Consider the following 20,840-nt stretch of genomic DNA (forward strand, 5'->3'; position numbering starts at 1 on the left):
GGCAAAGGCTCCTTTAATGACAGATATATTATTCAAGGACCATAAATGACTTTAGATGACTTCTTGAAAATGAAATCTTCTGCCTCTATTAATAAACTTCTTGCAAAGGCAAAAATCTCATATTGTTTTATCTTTGTTCTCCACTTTCTGTTTTCAGTTATAGTTTGGTTAGGTTTAGGTAACAAATGTACCTGTTTAGATTTATAGAAATGTATTCTTGTGGGTTAATAGTGACACTTTTACAAAATCTCACGTCAGAAGGCAAAGCTCTTCAAGCTGCAAAAGCTTTCACCTTTAATCCTCCAAATGATAACACCACAAGAACAATGGACACCTGAACCAAAACGAGCAAATCATGCCTGTCAAAGCTATGTCAGTGTCGAGGACTTTTACTGAAAGGCATCGAGAGATGATTCCCCCCATCTGTTTAACATGGCACAGGTTTATCGACGATGCAAATGTGCAAAAAACAGAAAAAAGCTGCTGGCCTCTCAGCTTGCCCAGTTCAAGCCATTGTTAACAGGAGATGGATACACCATACAGATGGCAATAATATAACGGATGGATGTAAACAGGCAAGGAGCTTTATGACAGCACTGTCTGAAATGAAAGGAGAGAGATCCCTTTTTTCGGTATTATTTAATTAATGTCTATTTCTAAATGTGACAAGGCAAGTAACGCTTGCCTTACTTTTCCTGATGGAACTCCACTGCGTTATGTCTGCATTAGAGTCTTACACATGCCACATTTTATACAAAAATTTGAGTTACAGTATGCTTAACTATCTGAACTACTCTCAGAGTGACTTACTAGCATATAACAGTAGGCAGTAGATACCAGAGAAAACTGTTGAGCCATGAAATGAAGCCAGAGGTGGCCTCATACATACATACTACTACTACTACTACTACTAATGATGATGATGATAATAATAAATAAATAAATAAATAAATAAATAAATAAATAAATAAACCACCCTTCTCAGTTTTGTTATGAATGGTTAAACCATACAAAGGCCTTTTTACAGTGAGTAAATATGCTTTTGAATCCTCTAAAATTTTACTTTTTATCACAAGAGTCTGTGTTGAACTGCAGTTTTTGCCACTTCAGCATAGACTTAATTCCCTGTTGATATGAAGTAAATCTCCTTTGGCGACCTCTTGTGTTTTGCTTCCCCCTGGTGGTGATTACAGTTTGTCTCAGGACCAGCTACTACCTACTTGTATTTGCTTTTTTTTTTTAACTTTCCACCTTCATGTCAGTCTAAGCAAGCTGCTCATAACATTTCCAATAAACTAACCATTTATTTCTAAACTTAATGTTGTTAAAGTTCTCTCCAACTTCACTAAAACATTGCTACTCATAAAACATGCCACGTTTGGGTGCATAAAACAGGAACCAAATCTCTCATTAGCTAATACAGCATTTACCCTGCCATTTGATTGCCTTTGACTGGGATCTTCACTCACTCTGCTGTGTGTTGTGACACCTGACTGACGAGCCCAGCAAAACACACACACAGACAGAGAGGGAGCGAGAAAGAAAGAAAGAGAGAGAGTGAGATCAGCAGGAGAGAATTCTCCCTCAACTTTTAGTTGATACAGTGAGATAGTTTGGAGCAAAGTGTTGATTCAGCTGCTCATCTGCACCTCGGTCCACACCATGATAGGTTTCTGTCATATTCTAGTGTCTCATCTTAGCCCGTAGTGTTAGCATGACTAAAAGATGAATGAGGAAAATGATGGATATATGTTTAGGAGCCAGTCAGGTTATGTTCCTCACTTTTTATTTCTTAGCTCTGGCTGGGATTAAATCTAACTGTCTAAACACACAGGACTCTCATGTGGCCACCAACTAGTAAATCTGAATGACTTTCTGTTGGCGTATAAACCATGTTGTGACTTTATTTTGAAGGGCTTTATCATTTTTATTGTTATTGTTAGGCTTTTATTGTTATTGTTATGATATCATTATAATGATATCATAACAATCAATATCATTGTAAGGATAATTATGTGTAAGGATTATTATCCTTACACACATTTCTAGGTCTGACTTCTAACTATTACGTAAGCTTACCTGTCCTCACACCTTTCTTTCTCCTGTTTATGGAAAAACACCCTCAAATACCACCATAACAGAGGCGCACGTGTGTGTCCACTGTTCAGTGTGTCTTCTCAAGATGACCTTTGTCAAATACAATGAAACTATTCAACTTGTTCCATTATATCGAAAGAAATGATGGTTAAACTATAACTAGTAGCACTAAACGGGCCGAGTTGGGTTAGTTGTAGGGCAGTTGATCAGTTTTATAGCTTTTACAACTTTTAGATACAGGCTCTATTTTTTGTGCTTTTAAGGAGCATTTGTTCACCTTTGGAGAGCTCCTGAGAGATTTGAAATCTAAATTTTGCTCTCCAAAAATCAACACATAAGATAAATATTTTATAAACATTTTGGTTTATGCCATGCTTTAATACTTAAACATTATGTCTCCAGAACAAGTAGTTGACATTATTTATTTAACCTTTATTTATTAGGTAGTCCCACTGAGACTCAATGTCTCAAATACAAGAGAGACTCGTTTCAGACAAACATATTAAAATTACAACAATAAAAAAACAAAACATAAAAAGGACAAAGAATTGTCTAATGTTTACACAGTCATATCAAAAACAGGAACTAGTTCACAAGGTCATTTGTATGTCTTTTAAAGTCTGCAAGTGAAATCGATCGAGAGAGCTTCTGTAATCTAGTCCATGAAGACGGGGCAGGAAATGCCTTCTTTCTGAGTTCTGTACGAACTGTAATGAAGTCCTGTGACTGTAAATGTTATTTTTGAGAGCTTGTTTTACTTTTACAACCAGTATTCAAAGAAAAGAACCAGACTTTCAACAGATTCACTGTCAAAGAACAATAGTACGCTATATTGACCTGGGGTAGTTTCAGAGTAGTTTCATACCTGTTCGAGGATAAACTTTACTATGGTTTCTTATTGCCGTTAAAATGTTATTTAATACAGATAGGAGGCCAGAGAAGAAGAAAACAGTGTCTGCAGATAGAAACCTCTTACCTTCACAAAAAGAAATGCATGAGTGTCCTTTACATATTGTACAGGACACGTCCTGTAATTCTATCAGTGACATGCCAATGTCATGGAACCAAGTGACCTTTATTTAACCTCACTTATGACAAGCAAGTGGTGCTTTATGCAGACAGACACCACACACACAGCTGTTATTGAGTGCCTCATTGTTTCACCCCTGTATGCTTAATAATGTGATTTAATTGTATAAAAAAATAACTTCAAACCATTGATGAATTTAAATTAGTTAAGCTAAGCATAAGCATAGCATTGGGATGTAAAAAAATGTTGGATTTTAGTTTTTTCACTCCCCCATTTTCCTTTCTTGTCATCAGCTTTGCCACTATCATGTGTCAAAGTATTTTACTATCCCATAGACCAAAACCTCAGCACACATGCTTTACATTCTTGTGTCTGTGTCATTGTCTCTCTTTTCTAACCTTGCAGTTATCAGACGGATACAGTCTACCTTGGCTTTTTTCCACTGTGTGACAGAACAAGGAAAGGCACCACTATACGGCATGATAAAATGTAACACAAAAGAAAATCTACGCGGATAACTAACCAGCATACTTGTACACAAACACCTTATTAAACAAAAACAAACACATCGCAATTTGAAAACTGTGTTTTTGTTTATGCTATCTTTTAACCAAGGAGAAAGCTGAATGTTTTCTTCTCGGAACGACCTCTATATCCTGCCCAGGACAAATAAACGGAAAATGCCCAGCAACCATCAAACCGAAACAGTGCAATATATTCCACAGAAAGATGAGCACCGGGGATACCTGGAAACTTAGCAGATCCTCAAATAGCAGAAACAGGACAATATGTGTGTGTGTGTTTGGGGGGAGGAACGACAAAAAAAGGAGAAGGAGAAGGAAATGAAAAATAACATGTATGACACAGGCTCACACCAGCATGTCTTTATTTAAGGCTACATTTAGAGGTGCGCCTTAATAATTCAGGCAAAATTTTACTTTCAAACAAAAAATTGTATAAATATATAACACTATACAAAAAGTGTATATAAATGAATATAGTAGAGAATAGGTCAAATTCTTACTTGATATCTGAATTTGTAAGTTTTCCCACTTCCAAAGAAATGAACAGTTTCTACTTTTTAGGGTATTTTAATTTTTTTAATGAAAAGAGATAGCATATCAAACAAAAATCCAGAAACACACATTACATAAAAGTTATAAAACGGTTTGCATGTCACTGACTGAAATAAGTATTTGATCTCGAATAACTCACAGCTTGGCTGTGTGCCCATGTGACACACTGATCAATCAATCCTGATCGCAACTCATTATATGTACAAAGCACACCTGTCCACAGAAACAATTTCTTCCATCCCATGCTCTCAAGTTACATGAGAAAGAAAAAAAAAATGCAAAAGGATGTAAGGGACAAGATTATAAACACACACAATGGACTGAGCAACATGACCATCACCAAGAAGCTTGCCGAGAAGGTGACAAGTGTTGCTGTGATTATTCGGGAATGGAAGAAATATAAAAAGACCATCAGTCGCCCTCAGTCTGAATCTCCATGCAAGATCTTGCCTCACTGGTTGTGGATTATCATAAGAACCTATTTCCCTCAGCCAGAACAAATTGTACATGTACAATGACAATAAAGAGCTATTCTATTCTCTTTTAGTAGATGGGTCTCACGGTATAGCAGTGACCCAAAACATACTGCCAAGGCAAGAAAGGGCTAAAGAAGAAGCACATTAAGATCATGGAGGGGCCAGACCAATCCGTAGCAAATCCATAGAAAAACCTGTGCAGGGAGCTGAAGCTTCAACTTGATTTAGTGTTTCTGTAAAGACGCCAGAAAATCCAACCTGGGACAAAAACTCAATGCATTTAGGCATGTAGACATGGTCAAGATGACCCCCTGAAATTCAAACCAGCATCAGAATGAGGACGAAAGGTGATGTAAGTGACTTTGAAGGAGACATGACCGGACAGTCTGAGTAATTCAGAAACTGCTGATCTTTCGGAAATTAAAGAACTGAAGGCAAAAGAGACCTAACCTGTTGCTAGCAAGGTGGTCTATATTCTACTGTCAGGGAGCCGGTGTGTGTATTTTCCTGACTTTTATCCACTCTGAAAGCAGCAGGGACAGCAAATGAGTCTAATTAAAGGATTCATCGACTCTCACCGTTATGTCAAAGCATCCTTTGCAGTTCAAAGCAGTGCTTAGCTTAGAGCATGATAATAATGTCTACCAACATATATAACAGAGTTTCTCAACTACGTTTAAGAATGTCCTCTCTGAGGGACATTATGACAGGCTTTGTTCCTGCTATCCCCATACACACGCAGATGTTTATGTAGCAACACTGACTTTGGTCTCTGATACATGTGTAAATGCGTCAACACAGAAGCCAATCTCACATCCACACCGGACACGTGTACACACAATTGTTTATATCCCAAATAAAGAGGAGGAGGAGGAGGAGGGAGCACTTAGTCAGGTAAAATAAGAAAGACGCTTTTAACAAGACAGTGTCTTAGAACATTGTCACCGCACACGCACACACCACTGCTACTGAACCACCAGCTCAGGTAAGCACATGTATGGTGCAGCGAGGCACGATGGGAATTAGGACTTAGGAATCAGGCGCTAAGGTTATGATTCTTTTTAGTTGCTGTTCAGTGAAGGTGTAGGTGTGCTGAGCTTGCTTTAAGAGAGTGCTTAGCAAATCTTTTTTGTTTTGTAGACTTGTTAAGGGCATCTAGGATATTTGGTTCATTTATAGCACTCTAGAAATATGCACCGAGCCTGACTCTTGCCAGCCCAGGGGTCTTCCAATGTCATTTAGAACTCGGGGATGACGTTGAGGCTAATTTCCTCGGACCCCATACATTTTAAAAGACTGCAACTTTTTCTTTTTCTTTTTCCATATTTAGGCTGTTTTTTGCATATTCAGAATTGAAAAGTCTTTATATTCAGGTTCTGTACAGCAGTGACTTAACAGCAATTACGCTGTAATTGAAATAACCTTAAGGAAATGTTAATGTGATTTTATACAAAAGTAACCACCTTCTGAAATGGATCAAATCAATGATCTTATAAAACACAAGTGAATGTGTTTCAGTGCTCTGTTCTATGTGTTGCTGCTTTGTTTTCTGATGGGCAAATTATGGTTCAGCCATTGTAGTGCACTGGCGATCCATTGGCAGTCTGAATGTAGCTTCAAACAAGCAGTCTACCTACCTAGTACTACTTGTGTTTTTGCTGACATTGGTCCATTGGTGAGCCATAGAGAACTACAAAGTTATAACTTACAAAGAGCTGAAGTGAAACTGAGAAAAGTGTCCACTGCAACCACAGTCTGTTTGTTTTGGGGTTGTTGTTGTTGTTTTGTTTTGTTTTCTTCATTTTTGATGGGTTTTTTCCAAAATTCTCCCATTCCTGGTAAACTCTGTTATCACTCTGTGCAGTTGGGATTTTGGATCAATGCATGGTGAAAAAAAATCAGCCGGCATATTTATGCATCAAGGTGTTTTTTGATCTTCTTGACAGGCAAATCGGATGTGTTTTAAAAGCACATCTTGTGCTTTGTGCTGGGTTTTGTGCATGGTTTGAAAAGAGGCATGGCTGTTAAAAATTCAAACAGTGATGGAAAATCACTTTTAGCGCGAGAGAGAAGAAGAGCCAATAAGAGAAAAGGTGCTAAATTTCTAAAATGCCTTGACTCTTGCCAGCCCAGGGGTCTTCCAAGGTCATTCAGAACTCAGGGATGACGCTGAGGTTAATTTCCTCAGACACCATACATTTTAAAAGACTGCAAAACTTTTCTTTTTTTTCCACTGAGCATGTTACTTCCAAAACAAACGATACTGGAAAGCACATGACAGCATTCATCCAGTTGCAATGAACATTTGTAGAGCTGAGCGTAGGCTGAGGGAAAGGACCCGCTGGGTTCCTCCCCAAAACAAAAAGCGATCCGCTGTTTACTCTCCAAACACTCAGAGTGCATCCCTGCTGACGAGGCACCGACCTCTCACACGGCAAGGGCAATCTTCCCGAGGAGAGGGCAGAGCGTGCGCTGTTTGGCTCTCTTATGTACGCATGTGAGAAAAAGTGATGTCTCGCAATCGTGTCTCACCATTTCTCTCTGTCTGTCTCATTCAGTTGTGTTGAAGATGGGCCATCTCACTCTTGTGGCTTTTCTCACAGGTAAACAAAACAGAAATGCAGAAAATGACATTAAAGACAAAGTCCACATAAAATCCATAGAATTCATATTTTATCACCCTTGCTTCTTTTACAGTGCTGTTCAGCCTTTTTGTGGAAGCCGAAGCAAGTAAGGTCAAAACTACGTGCACCTAACCTTGAGAATGGGTTTGTCGCAGTCATCCACAAATGTATTTCTCCCTACAATCAAAGTCATTCTTCTGCAGCCCTGACTAATATTTTTAGAGTCAAACTGTTTGCACAAGGTCATCACAGAGCAGATAAATCAGTTTGTTTAGTTCTAATAATAACTACTCAACTGATAATTCACAGAATCTCATTACCACACCATATTCATTTATTTCCATTTGCTTTACATTCTCTTTCCTCTGGTTCGAGGAAACCAAATGCTGTCACACTTCACGACTATTTCAAATTTGTCACTAACTTCTTTTTCCCTCTCTTATATCGCCTCCTTCATGTGTCTGAAGATTCATTTGTTTACAGTAAGTGTACACGCTCTTATTTCTTTTATCATATACAATTTGAAATCTATCACGTCAATAATATGTGTTCATTAAAAAGTTATAAAAGAACAGAGTACGACAATGTGTATTCTGTTCAGTTTAATCCATATCATAAATGAAAATGTGCTGGTTCGCTGCTTGATTTGCGGATGTGTTTGCTTTGCATCTAACAGACTATGAAAGGCTACGGATTGGAGGACTGGTCTTTGCCATCTTGTTGATCAGTGCAGGAGTCGGTTTTTTGCTTTGTAAGTACTGTAATCGCAACAAAAACACACACATGGACAAAAATGTGCCTCTGAACCTCTGTAGAAAAAAAAAGGTCACTGTAATTGAGTTGGGACTGACTACATCATGGTTTCTCTCCACAGATGGCAAATGCAAGAAGAGAGGGTAAGCTTTTCTTTTTGTGTCTTTTTTAAGCCTCACTTTGTAAAATAAATTGAGTGACTCTTATTTATTGTCTCCATCTCTGTCTTTCTGTTGAAACTTCACTAATTACTTCCTCTCGCTCCTCTGTCACTTTGTAGAAAACATACTGACAACAGCAGTGAAATCTGATCTGATGCTTGACAAACCGGTTTTGGCCTAGGAAGAAAAGCTGGCAGGAGATGGGGCGGAGAGATTGACTGCCTCCTGAGAGCAGGGGGGTTCAGAGGAGGCTCACCTGCTCAGATACCTGTGTGAAGACATCCTTTTTTTTTAATCAAGTACTGCTCAAATTTGACATCACTTCCTTCCAGTCTGCTAGAAGGAGATGCAAAGAGAAAAAGTAAATGTCCACTTCTGTGCTGATACGTTGATGTTTATTTTTGTAAATACACACTGATCCGTGCATCATATCCAGTCTGCCATACATGTGGTGCTTGTTAAGTTCTTAATATTGTATAAAGCTGATGAAATAATACACAGTTAGCATTTTAGCATTACTACCTGCTGTTTTGATCAGTTGTCCATACTGATGCTGTCAAACTCTAAACTATTGGAATAATCATGAAAAGTGTATTCTGTCAAATATCCTGAGTCATTTCGAAATTAAAGTCAAAATAAATGTCGGTGTCACTAATCAAGAGTCTCATTTTCATAACTTCCCTACAGCAAATTAGCAAACTTTCATTTCCAGCACTAAAATAAGAAGTTATTTTTTTAAGTGTTCATATTAACAACTGTAATGGTGACAAATGCTATTATTACAGCACTTATAACATTATTACTGCCCGTTTTTGTAAACATACATCACAGAGCGGAGGAAAAGCCAACCCCGACCCCACAAACCTCGTCGTCCTTCTCCAAAAGCAAACATTCCCCTCCTCTCCAACTCTCTGCGCTTACAGCTGACTCTGGATCAGCTTCCACACCCAGCTCTTCTCCAGCCGCCAACCCTTCTGCTGACAAACGTAACCCCCCAAAACTGACCTGGGATCAGGATACGGCAACAAAGCTCCAGCAGTTTAAACTCTGCCCCCTTTTCCCTAAAACCCAGCCAACCTGTTGAGTGTCACGGAGTGCTGAAGGCAGGGTGTTGGCGCAGCGCGTGGAGAGAAGTCGCAGTTTCAGTGTCACGTATCCGTCCGCTCGTGAGAAATTTCCTCGTGATTTGCTTGTCGCTGCTAAACGCAAAGGTAAGTGCCGAAATAAATAAATTAGCTCACATTTCTCACAGCAGTGACGCCCTCGTCTATCCTTAGTTGCGGGAATTTGTTGATGAAGTTACGTTTTTTTCGTCAGTTGAAAGCGTTAATCTCATTCCGGGCTAATTGTAGGGTCATGTAGCATTTAGGTTGTCATCTTAAAAAAGAAGAACTTTTGGGGGGAAAAAAACTTTCTTATTGTGTTTTTCTACACTTAAAGGTTCAAATAAGACGAGTAAATACAACGTAGGCGGAAAAGCAGAGCGTCAGGCGCCTATAACGTCTATTTGGCCGTTTCCATCGAGCCCACCAGTGCCAGGACAACGGGACTGCACGCGCTTATTTGCGTGCGCGTGTCCATCACCTTCTTTGCTATTTTTTAAGTGCTCAATAGGCTTAATGTACACCAGCTTTTTGTCGATAGGTCCTTGTTTAAATTCATCAGATAAGAGGAAAAACTCAAAGGAATATTTGCGGCATATTTTATCGCACCAATAAGGAGTTGGATTTTAAAAAAGCGCACATTATTTTTCCGTTTTCGGTTGTAAGATTTCCTACTTTAGACTTTGCTAACGTGCTCATACTGTAGGCTGTATACACAGTCTTTTTTAACAGGACTGCAAAATGGTATGTGTGACCAGCTGATAAGAGCAGAAGTGACTGTGCCAGCAGGACAGAGTGGGACAAGGACACAGGCAGTCAGATTATGTTGCACAGGACATGCATAGCATGCTGCTAATTTATCAAAGCAATCATTTGATCGTCATGGTTTCAGATACAGACTGTGCATGTGCAAAGAAGACTCTGCAAGAGCACAAGGAATTCAGATATGGAGCAAATAAGTTAACTTTCCACCGAAATAAAGCCCTCACAGAACCAAATAACCACAGTGAGGCTGTGAAATGTGTTGTGCAAAGCCATGATGGGAGTGCTGCAGAGCAAATGTACTCTGTGGAAAATGATGATCAACTCTCTCCCAACAGTTCTTCCCTGTTTTTCCAGTGATATAAGCTATGGGGCACACATTAGGATAATAGGCTGATGATATAATAGAAGAGATGGTAAGAGGACAGGACAGAAGCTAAATAAGATGATCTTGTGATGATAATAACTTCACTTATATAGTCAAAGTATTTGCAATGGAGTTTTCTTTCCTTTCTTAGCTGAGACAGACTTGTCTGGACGTCCTCTCCTCCTCATGTAAATTACAAAAGCCTAAAAAGAAAACGGGACCAGCAGTGGAGAGAAAAGAGAGGACGAGGAAGAGCTCTTAGGTGGCACACTTGCTGCTCACCTTTCCTAATTGCATCAGTTCAGTGGCTGACAAACACAAATTTAGAAACTGCAACAAGAAGACATTGATTTTAGATCTGCCATGTGACTGTGACCTTCAGAGCATTTCCTTTCCTTCTCTGGGATAATGTTGGAAGAGAAACAGATGATAGAGGTCTTCCAAAAAAGTTTGTTTGAGCAGCTGCTAGTCGGCACTTGGGAGATTGATGGGTGGAAGAGGAGATTAAATTATGGAAATGTACTGTCTTTGTTGATCTGCTGAGTATGACTCTACAACATAAAGACTGTTTCTAGCCGCTCACTGTGGTTTCCATGAGTGATTCATGGCTTTAGTATGCTCCACTCCCTCTCTGTGTCCCTCCTCTTCCCCTCTCTTACCCAACCGCACTCTCCCTCATCTTCCTCTCTCCCACTCACTGTCAGCTTAAATCCTACTTCAAAACTTTATGTCATGTGATGTATTTCTTGCCCTTTTTTTTCAGTTTTGTCACTCTTTCATTTTCTTTGCCAGTGCTGATCTCCTCCTCCTCATGTCTCTTCCTTCCTTTCTCTGTTGCTTGTTTCTCTTTACTTGTCAATGGAGTCCACACAGTTTTGCAATAACAGAGCCCATTTTGTGGTTGCTGTTTTCAGGTTGCATTTGTGATCACACATTTTATTTCCAGCCTTTCATTTCTGGAAAATCATCAAACGCTGGAGTTACAAAGTGAAGGGAGGTTCTGCTCGGTCTTGGGCGAGTAGAGGAAAAGTATTGGTCACAGTAAAGCGGGTTCACACTGTGTGCAGTGTGTTTCTTCGAGGACAAAGACTTCCCTGTGGGTGTGTGACTCGTACAGGATGTTTTGCATACTGGAATTCACAGCTTCTAATTTAGGAATAAAAAACTGCCTCTGAAAATAGGCAGCTGGCTTTGTAGTGCATTACATGACCCCAAGCACACCAGTGTCCAGCATTCAAACAGGTGGACGGGGGATGGGGGGATTGTTAGAAGACAGAAACAGAAACCAAGTCATACATGCTGTAAACACACATACAGTAGAGGAAGCTCTGATATTAAGACTTAGAATGTAGTTATAACGTACTGCATGCATGCGTTTTTCATTCACGCGTACTTGTATCACTGATTCATTTTGTACTTTACCCTCGTGGCTCAAAACATGGTTAAGCAGCTTAAGAATGATCTGGTGGAACTGGCAGTTGGCTTACATTCAAAGCTGAGGTGCTCACATGTTTGTGTGCTTTGCTCATTTCATTCCCCAAAGATCATCTTCTTGACACTGAATGGTAGCCGAGGAGCGCTCCTTGTGTGTTTTGGATCCCCACGATCTTTCCTGCAGTAGCACCAACACAAGGAAAAAATTCTGATCACAAAATGTTCACATTACTTAAAAATCAGTTTGCAGAAGCTGTACACACTTGTTAGCAGAAGTCGAAGTGGAACATAGCTGAAGTTTATTGCGTAACCTCACTTGTAGAAAAGGGAGGAGAAGGAGTGTTGGGCGGAAAAGGGAAGCTTACCATGGGCTCGAGTGTATAGAGTAGAGAGCCTATCTCCAAGGGAATTTGTAAGGGAAGGGATAAACGAGAGAATGCTGGGGAAAGTGCAAGGACGTGACGAAGCATGTCCAGGAACTGAAGAGTGTAGAGAATAGAGGAGAGGTCTAAACCGACTGGAGGGCACTGGAAGGGTAACAGGAGCTTAAAAACAGAAGAGCTGTATGAAACAGCAGTGTTTAAACAAACATGCGATTGCTGAACACTTTCTGATGAGGACGGAGAAGATGAAGTGAAAGAAGCAATGGGTGAAAGGACGCAGCAAGAGAGCATGAGACGGAGTGTAAAGCACTCCCGAGGTCAGGAAGGAGAGGGATGCTCCGAGAGCTGACAACAAAACGCGAGGGATAGTCGGAGACAGGCGGGGAGAGCCAGAACAGAAAGCTCTTTATCTGTGGAGCAGAAGCTCCACGGGGAGTTGGTGCCTGCAGTCGTGAATATAGGTTTTTAGTGGTTCTCTGGAAACATTTGTAATTTCCAAGTGGCCTGAAACCATAACTAAATTAGGTCAGAAACAACAGGATGATTAGCCAGTGACTCTTGTAGGTTTTTAAACAAAAATACAATATAGATTGATGTTTCCAGCATTTACAATTTGAAGATCTGCAGCTTTTCTTCTTCTTTTTATACATGAAAAATCTAGTAGTTGTGTAAATGTGAGTTATTCATGAACAATCCGCATATTCTGGCCAAGTTTGAACACTTTACTTGCACACCAGGTGGTTTGTTCTTATCTTTCTACAAGTCATGAACACAATGATTGGAATACACACCTTCATCACTTACTGCCTCGCCCCACCCTACACTAACATTTGCGTTAGAATATGATCTTTCAGTAGGAGCTGGGAGGTGCCACCTTTCTCTCCCCTGCCTGACCTTTCAGCTGCCCTTCTTTTTTTCCATCTTTGTTCTCTCTTACTGTCTTTCTGTCTGCTTTTGTCTTTGTTTCTCCCACCTTTCTCTCTCCCCCGGTGCCTTTCTAACTAGGTAAACCATTCTCCAGTGGTTGTTGGCCTGTTTCCAGCAACTGTGCATTCCCCCTGGCTCGCCTTGGGTTGCTGTGGGGAGGCACTGCGATGGAGGCACTCGTCCTGATCTTCTTTTTCTCCTCTTTGCTGCCAAACTCCGAAATACCACCAGCTGAACAGGGAGACACATTGTTCTTGCTTACATTCTTTATAGTGATCACCATGTCTCCCTTTCACACAAGCAAAAATGCTAGAAGATACCAGATTAATTGACCAATTTAATCATTTTGTATATAAAATGACACGTGAAAAATGCAGATTTTCTCACAGACCCATCAGATCATGGGCAGGTGTCTGTTTTTGTCTAACCATCAGTCCAAAATCCAAAGGTAGTCTTTCCTATATCAAGTATGATGGAGAAAATCAATAATTTCTCATGTTTCTCATGAAACTACAGGAAATAGTAGTTTCATGAAAAACAGAGGGGGGTAAATGGTAAGCTGTTACTGGTTTCAGGACAGTTTAGACAAGCTAAGTGGGCCATCAAATTTGACAAGTAACTAGGGGTGCATTCAGATCTCCTCTTATGGCAGCCTTTCAGTTCACAGACAAATGCTGCAGTGCATACATGACAGTTTTGCTAAATTTGTGTCCCCCCTCTGGTTTGTTTGGTGTAAGGTGGCCGCAAAGGTCAGTCGGAGCCCTCTCTCTTTAATGTTATCTTAACTTTTGTGTCTGGCCTCATGAAAACAAAATTCAATCCAAGGCAGTCGTTACTAAAAGCTCCTTCTGCTTCTCCTCCATGGATCAACAGCTTTTCTTCTTGTAAATTTCCACCAGGAGCATGATGGAGAATAATCCCAAAAAGAATCTAGTTGCAGTCTTGGGGAAAAAAAAAACTAATCCTGTCAAGATCCCAGATCTTTGCAAAAGTCTTATAGTCTATGACTGAAAACTCAGACCAACACATTGTCTCAAGAAGTCAGGGGATGCCAGACTTTTGTAAAGGTTTCCAATGTGTGAATGTTTATGCCAAGTGGAAAATCGCTGCCCTGGTTTTTTTCTTTCAGGGGTGGGGGGTTAAGGCGTGTCCTTTCCGAGGACACACGATACCTCCCACTCCGACATCCCACCTCACACAGCACAAATACCTCAGATAGTGTGTTTAATATGGGTGCCCTTTTCTGGAAATATATTTCTCTATAAACAATGACACAAGTTTATAGATGTATCTAGGTCATCTTAGTCTAAGGAGCTTGGAAAGAAAAACGTCTGGACTTCTCCAAGTTTCTTGAAGACATTTCACCTCTCATCCAAGGATCTTCTTCAGTTCTAAGGGAACACCATTCCTTCTAGAACTGAAGAAGCTTCTGGGATGAGAGGAGAAACGTCTTCAAGCAACTTAAAGAAGTCCAGATGCTTTTCTTCCAAGATCCTCAGGTGACAGTAGAAATAGCTCAATTGGCCAATGCACAGTTCACCATTAAAAAAAGTTGAATTCAGTTGTTTTGTTCTTGTTTTTTCAGACAGAAATAGCTTTGGAGTTTGGGTGCACTTACCATATTCTTGTGGATTTATCCTGTTTATCTGCAAGTGAAAGCTAATTTACAAAGAAGACTTTAAAAAAAAAAACTGACAGGAAACTTCAGACACCTGGACAGTCACCATAGCTGTGGCCACACAATATATAATGCATGATGACATTAGAATGTGGTCTATATTCAGGCTATGGAACATTAAAGCATTGGTGCTTTAAGATGGCAGCAGTGCAATGCAGTATGCACGAGAGATGTAATTCTCCTCTTGAGGCTCCATTAGAGCACTTTGTGTCCATCAACATCAGCTCAAGTTTCTGTGTGTGAAAATAAAGCAGGAGGGGCCACTTTGTATTCATTTGAATTTGATCATTTGACTTTGTGTGTGCTTCAAAGGGGACAGATGCATGTCCTGTAAGCGTATCTCTGTGTGTTTAGTCCTTTTAGTGCCCCTCAGAAAACACTGTGAGGCTAAATGTTGCATCATGTCTGTTGACTTTGTTGGCTGGTACTAGCCAGAGCCTTGTACTGACTAGAAGTTAATGGTTTCAGTCAACATGCGTGCACAAGTGAAACATGAAGTTGCAGACGTGTAGTTTCTGTCTTGTTTTAAGTGGATGTTTCAACTAACTAGAGCTTGTGTTTCTGTCCTTATGTAAATCCTGAAGATGTTGAAGATCTGTGTTTTGGTGTTAATGACAAGTAAGTAAAACTCAAGTCTTTTAATATAGTGTGGGGAAAAAATTGTATCACGTCTTTTTTTTTTCTAAAATGAGAAACTTAAATTATTTTCATTCATTTGTTAAATCGGAAAGCATGACCAGTTAGCTTCACTTCCTTCTAACAGAGCTTGCAAGTCTGTCTCCTGTCAGCACATTGTACAAATATTTGAGGACTCCTGATAACGTGGTGGGGGAGAAAATAGACAGCAGAGTTCATGAGTCGCTACAGATATCATCTGGTCACTGGTCGCCATTTCATTCTTGGTTTAATTAGGTTTTTAGTAATGCACTACTGTGTAAAAGTATATGCTTCTTTCTGATTTTGCTTTTTCTTGCACATCAAATTGAAATACTAGACAAAGACTACCTGGGTAAATACAAAATGCACTTTTTAAATGATGATGTAATTTATTAAGAGAAAAGGGTATTCAAACCTACCTGGCCCTGTGTGAAAAAAGTTATTGCCTCAATTATTAAATCATAAATTAAAAAGTTCTTCAAGACTGCATGGACAAATCATGCAGGAAGTCACAAAAGAAATCAGAACAACAACTAAAGAACTGCAGGCCTCACTTAGTCTTAGTTAAGGTTAGAGTTCATGATTAAACAACAAGAAAAAGATCGAGCAAAAATGGCATCTGTTGGAGAGTTCTAAGGAGAAAACCACCGCTGACCAGAAAGAACCCAAAGCTTCTTCTCACATTTGCCAAAAAACTTGATGACCCCCAAAACTTTGCAGAAAATATTCTATACACTGACGAGATTCTAACAGTCAAACATGGTGGCAGTAGTGTGATGGTCTGGGCTGCTTTCTGCTCTCTACCAGAAAGTCCTGAAGGAGAATGTCCAGCCATCAGTTCATGCCCTAAAGCTCAAGAGCACTTCCGTTAGATATACCACGTGTCCACCTGTGAATGGCTCAAAATACACCCCCCCCCCCAAAAAAAATTCTTGAGTGAAAACTGATCGAGATATTTTATTGTGACCTTATACCTAACTCTTTCACACAGGGTCAAATAGGTCTGGATAACTTTTGATAAATAAATGATAAATAAAATCCTTTTTTTATTGCATTTTAGTATTCACACTGGTTATATTTGTCTAATAATAAAATATGTTTTATCAGAAACATTTAAGTGTCATTAATATGTTACATTAAAAAAACAATAAATGAGGAAGTGGGGGGAAATACATTTTCACAGCACCGTATGTGGAACTAATTTCTGACATTGTAATTTCCATTGGTAATGAAGCGAGGCTTCATCAAGTGGAAACTAGAGATGATATTTGGTGAAACAGAGCTTTATTTATAATTTTAAATACGAAAGCTTTAAGAGGTATTTATGAATTGCCACTGAGAGAATTTCATTGCCTTTCTTTGAATGCTGCATGAAATAGTTTAACATCAACTTCCACTTTCAAGATCTCTTATCAGCAGCACGAGATTGGCTCTGTTTCACTGTTGTGTCTGATCCCTTGCAGTTGTGTCCCTGGTGTTCGCAGAAGAACAGAACGGTAAGTACAGTCCTGGACGTCAGATTCAAAAGAGCCTAATGTTTGAAACCTGTCCTCCTGACACTTAGGCATGCCACGATTTAGTAACTCTGATAATATCATTGATGATAACACTATTTAGATGTTTCTGAATGTTTCCCGTCTGTCCGCTTTTAACTGATCCTCTTTATTTCTGTTCCTACAGCGGAAGATGACCCCTTCACCTTTGGTAATTATCTGTAAATTTATTACTGTCTTATGTCAGTTGATTAAAGTAAGAAGATGACGCCTTATATGTAATTGTTGCACCCTTATATAAAAGAAGAATGCAATATAAATATTGCTGGGTAAATGTCTATAATATTTATTTACTTGTTGGTGCATCGATTTCAGTCTTGACCTTTTGTCTAACTATTTTTTTACTTCAAGTTGTTGTTGTTGTTGTTGTCTAATGGCTAACATGATGTGTTCGTGCAGACTATCACAGACTGCGTGTCGGAGGCCTCATCCTAGCTGCTGTTCTCTGTCTCATTGGCATCACCATCCTTCTCAGTAAGTGGCAAAATACTCACAGATACATGCATTATACAGATATATGCACAGCTATAAATAGACTCCATCAAAGGCACGCAGACATCTTTGCTTCTTTTCTCTCACTTCAGGCGGCCACTGCAGGTGCAAGTTCAACCAGAATAAGAGGTGATCTGTCATCTAAATATTTAAAAAACATTTATGTAACAGGAGTAAACTAACGCTGCGGCCACACTAGAAATGGTTTGCAGCAATGTGCCCACCAGAGACCACAGAAAGTCACATTTGACTACAAGTGACTACAGGTTAAATAACCGCTGGCAACATGAAGCGACCAGGACCTGAGATAAACTTTTCTCACATTTTCTGTGGCACTTCCAGCTAAGCGATTGAAGCAACTGCCAATGAGAGCACAGGATACTCCTGATTGACAGACAACTGGAGCCTCGAATATCTGCAACCAGCCCTCAGTTTCAAAGCAATGCACAAGAAACAAAGCACTTCCAGTCTGAACGGACCTTAATGGCACTGCATATCAAATATTATTTTGCAAGTCATGTTAGGCTTTTGTTTTGTTTTTTTCAACCCCAATTCTTGAATTCTTGCTTCTCTTTGCAGGCGGAGGACAGGAAGCAATGCTCAGCAGATGCTTACGGATCAAGGTAAGGCATACATCCTGATTAACAACACTCTTTACCTTATTAACTGGTTCACAAACTAAAGGTGCACCAGTCGACCGGCCAGAGACTGTTGTCCAGCATTCTCACCCTGAATCAGTGACTGACTGGTCAGCCTCACGTATGTCCGATTACAGGCCAGTCCATTTAATGTCCCATTCGGCACACAGTGTGCAGGCTCCTCTCTGAGAGCAAAGATAAAGTTCTTCAAAGTGGGGGAACAACCACATAAATGTTTATAACAAAAACACTCATTAGACACTTAAACTGAGTGAAAAGGAGGAAAAAAGTTTGATGTCCTGTCATGTGATGAAGTTATAAATATTGGAAATGGAATATTTTGTTCCTTTACAGGACACTGTATTTCTGCTTTTTAATGCAAACCTATGAGTTGTGTGAAGCCGGATAAACAACTTCTTCTCTTATTAAAATATTCACAATTTTGTCACCCACTTGGCATCCTGCCAAGATCTCAAGTTATATATACTCGGTCCATCTGCTTCACTGTAGACATCCCCATGTGTCTCTCACACGCACGCACACACACACTGACACAGAATGGAAAACGCTCATAGTGCTGGACTGAGATGGCACAGACCTCGCTGTTCAACAGGTGCAGGGACTCTGGGAGTCTGGCAGGCAGAGCAGGGAAGGAGAGAGGAAGGCAAAATGTACTGCTGTTTCATTTAACTTTGCATTTTTTTAGCGTTTTTTTTTGTTTTTGTTTTTGTTTTTTTTTAACACAGAAATATTGTTAATTTGTATACTCTGTGTTGGAGCTGTTGATACTGAGGCCAAGCTGTTTTGATTTTAGCTGCTTTAATATAGGAAATACACACAGGTGGCCCATATGGAAAAAAACACTGGGTGTGTATACAGGCAACTCAGCAGGATCCCACAGGGACATACTGCACTGATAGGCAGTTTCCACTCACAGGCACACACACTCTTCCTCTTTCTGACGTTCATTCTCAGATAATGAGCAGCATATAACAAAGAGTGGATTTTCTACAAAGAGCCACAAACATTCATCATTTTACATAAAATTATGATTGCTACATTGTTACGGCCTCACTTGCCATGATGAAGTTGAGCTGGGAGGGGTGTTTTTTTATTTGTTTGTTTTTGAAGTATTTTGCTTCTTCTTTCCTTTTTTTAATGCCTAATAAAAAAAGTCACACTTTTCAGTAGTTACTTCTCTAAATATGCTTACTGCTGTCACAAGATTCCAGTTAAATCTGCAATGTTTTGTCACAGTGTTCTCTAAAGTCTACAGAGGTTTAATTTTTTTTAAAAATGCAGTTTGAGTTATATTGCAGATTAAAGCAAAGTCATGCAGACCCTACTAAAGAACCCCGTTTGTGCCTCATGTTGGCGATCATATTTTCAGGAAGAAAGTCAACCATGCTTTCCTTTATGTGTGTCTCTGTAGGTCGTGCCTGCGACTGCTAGATGTCAGCCAGAACACACCGACTTCCCAAATCTGCAAGCAACAGACACCGCAGAGGATGAGCACTGGGACTCGTGACAACCCACAACACCCTACTGTTGTTTATTTAGAGAGATAAACAAAGAGTAGTCTGTGTGCACCTGATCTGAGGTGTGGCCCTTTCTACCTGAGCTACTGATCTTCAATCTACCCCTCAACCCATACACCCACGTTCAAAAACATTTATATATATACAGTTTTGCCACTTTCATTTCAATCAGTTTACCTTTTGTGATACTGCACACTGTAAAAAAAAAAAAAAAAATGAATAAATCGATATTAACCAGCTGTGATACCCAGCTGCTCACGACAGAAATTGGTCATTGACACATAGGTCTTTTTTATGTTAGTAGTTTTGAATGTATCTAAGTAAAATAGCAGCACAAACCTATTCCCAAATAAATGTCTCACATTACTCCTCATACCTGTACTGTATGTCTGAGTCAAACATTGATGTAGATGTTAGTCACTTACTGTGGCCGGCCTAACCCTGTGTCTGTGCTTTTGTGTGAATTATATGAAATCCATGTATTCATGAGTAATTAGGGTGCTGCTGGGAATTCATCAAAATCTGTTTGTTTCCATGTTTTGCCTTTTGAAAGAGTGTAGTGGATTGCACTGTTCAGAGAGTCATGTTTCTATAAAAGAAATGCTGAAACACCTATGCTCTGTGCTCTTCTTACTTTTTTACAAAGGGGCTTTTTATGAAGTTTCAAATTAAGGCCTGCTGTACAATACCAGTATACCGAAGGCAGTAAGATAGAGACAAAAATCATGTAGTTGTTGAGAGTGAGCTGTGTTGTTTCCAACAACTGAATGAGGCTTAACTGGATACGCTTCTTTACAATTGTGTGCTCTGTGTCTGATTTTCTGAAAGAGGTTTTAAGGAGTAAAGAATTGGAAAGATTCACCTCATGGATGTAACAAGCTGCGAGCAGTAGGTGTAGTGAAGGTAGATGAATTTAAATACCTCGGGTCAACGTTCTGACGCAATGGACAGTTTACAACACAGGTGGGGAATAGAGTGCAGGCAGGGTGAAGTGGGTGGAGATGAGTGTCAGAGGTGGTTTGTGACAGAAAGTGGTAGTGAGACCTGCTATGATGTTTGGATGAAGGCAGGAGGTCAGTCCGGAAGTAGTA

The 20,840-nt window shown here is 39.7% G+C and overlaps 1 protein-coding gene across 1 annotated transcript; it reads left to right on the top strand.

Moving 5' to 3' along the window:
- Positions 1-9,260: 9,260 nt before the first annotated feature.
- On the top strand, positions 9,261-20,362 carry LOC134636808 (FXYD domain-containing ion transport regulator 3). Its single transcript, XM_063487002.1, has 8 exons — positions 9,261-9,428; positions 15,456-15,489; positions 16,992-17,024; positions 17,209-17,232; positions 17,481-17,555; positions 17,666-17,702; positions 18,153-18,196; positions 19,644-20,362. Exons 2-8 carry the CDS (start codon positions 15,456-15,458, stop codon positions 19,661-19,663), a joined length of 267 nt encoding a protein of 88 aa, XP_063343072.1. The 5' UTR covers positions 9,261-9,428; the 3' UTR covers positions 19,664-20,362.
- The last annotated feature ends 478 nt before the right edge of the window (positions 20,363-20,840 follow it).

This window comes from Pelmatolapia mariae, linkage group LG10_11 (assembly GCF_036321145.2).
Source record: "Pelmatolapia mariae isolate MD_Pm_ZW linkage group LG10_11, Pm_UMD_F_2, whole genome shotgun sequence".
Classification (NCBI taxonomy): domain Eukaryota; kingdom Metazoa; phylum Chordata; class Actinopteri; order Cichliformes; family Cichlidae; genus Pelmatolapia; species Pelmatolapia mariae.

Excerpts from the sequence above, each read along its gene's own strand:
- LOC134636808 (XM_063487002.1), top strand. The coding sequence starts at position 15,456 with ATGTTGAAGATCTGTGTTTTGGTGTTAATGACAA. Across the intron at positions 17,556-17,665 it reads TGGCATCACCATCCTTCTCA|GCGGCCACTGCAGGTGCAAG; the intron begins GTAAGTGGCAAA and ends CTCTCACTTCAG. Across the intron at positions 18,197-19,643 it reads GCAGATGCTTACGGATCAAG|GTCGTGCCTGCGACTGCTAG; the intron begins GTAAGGCATACA and ends GTGTCTCTGTAG.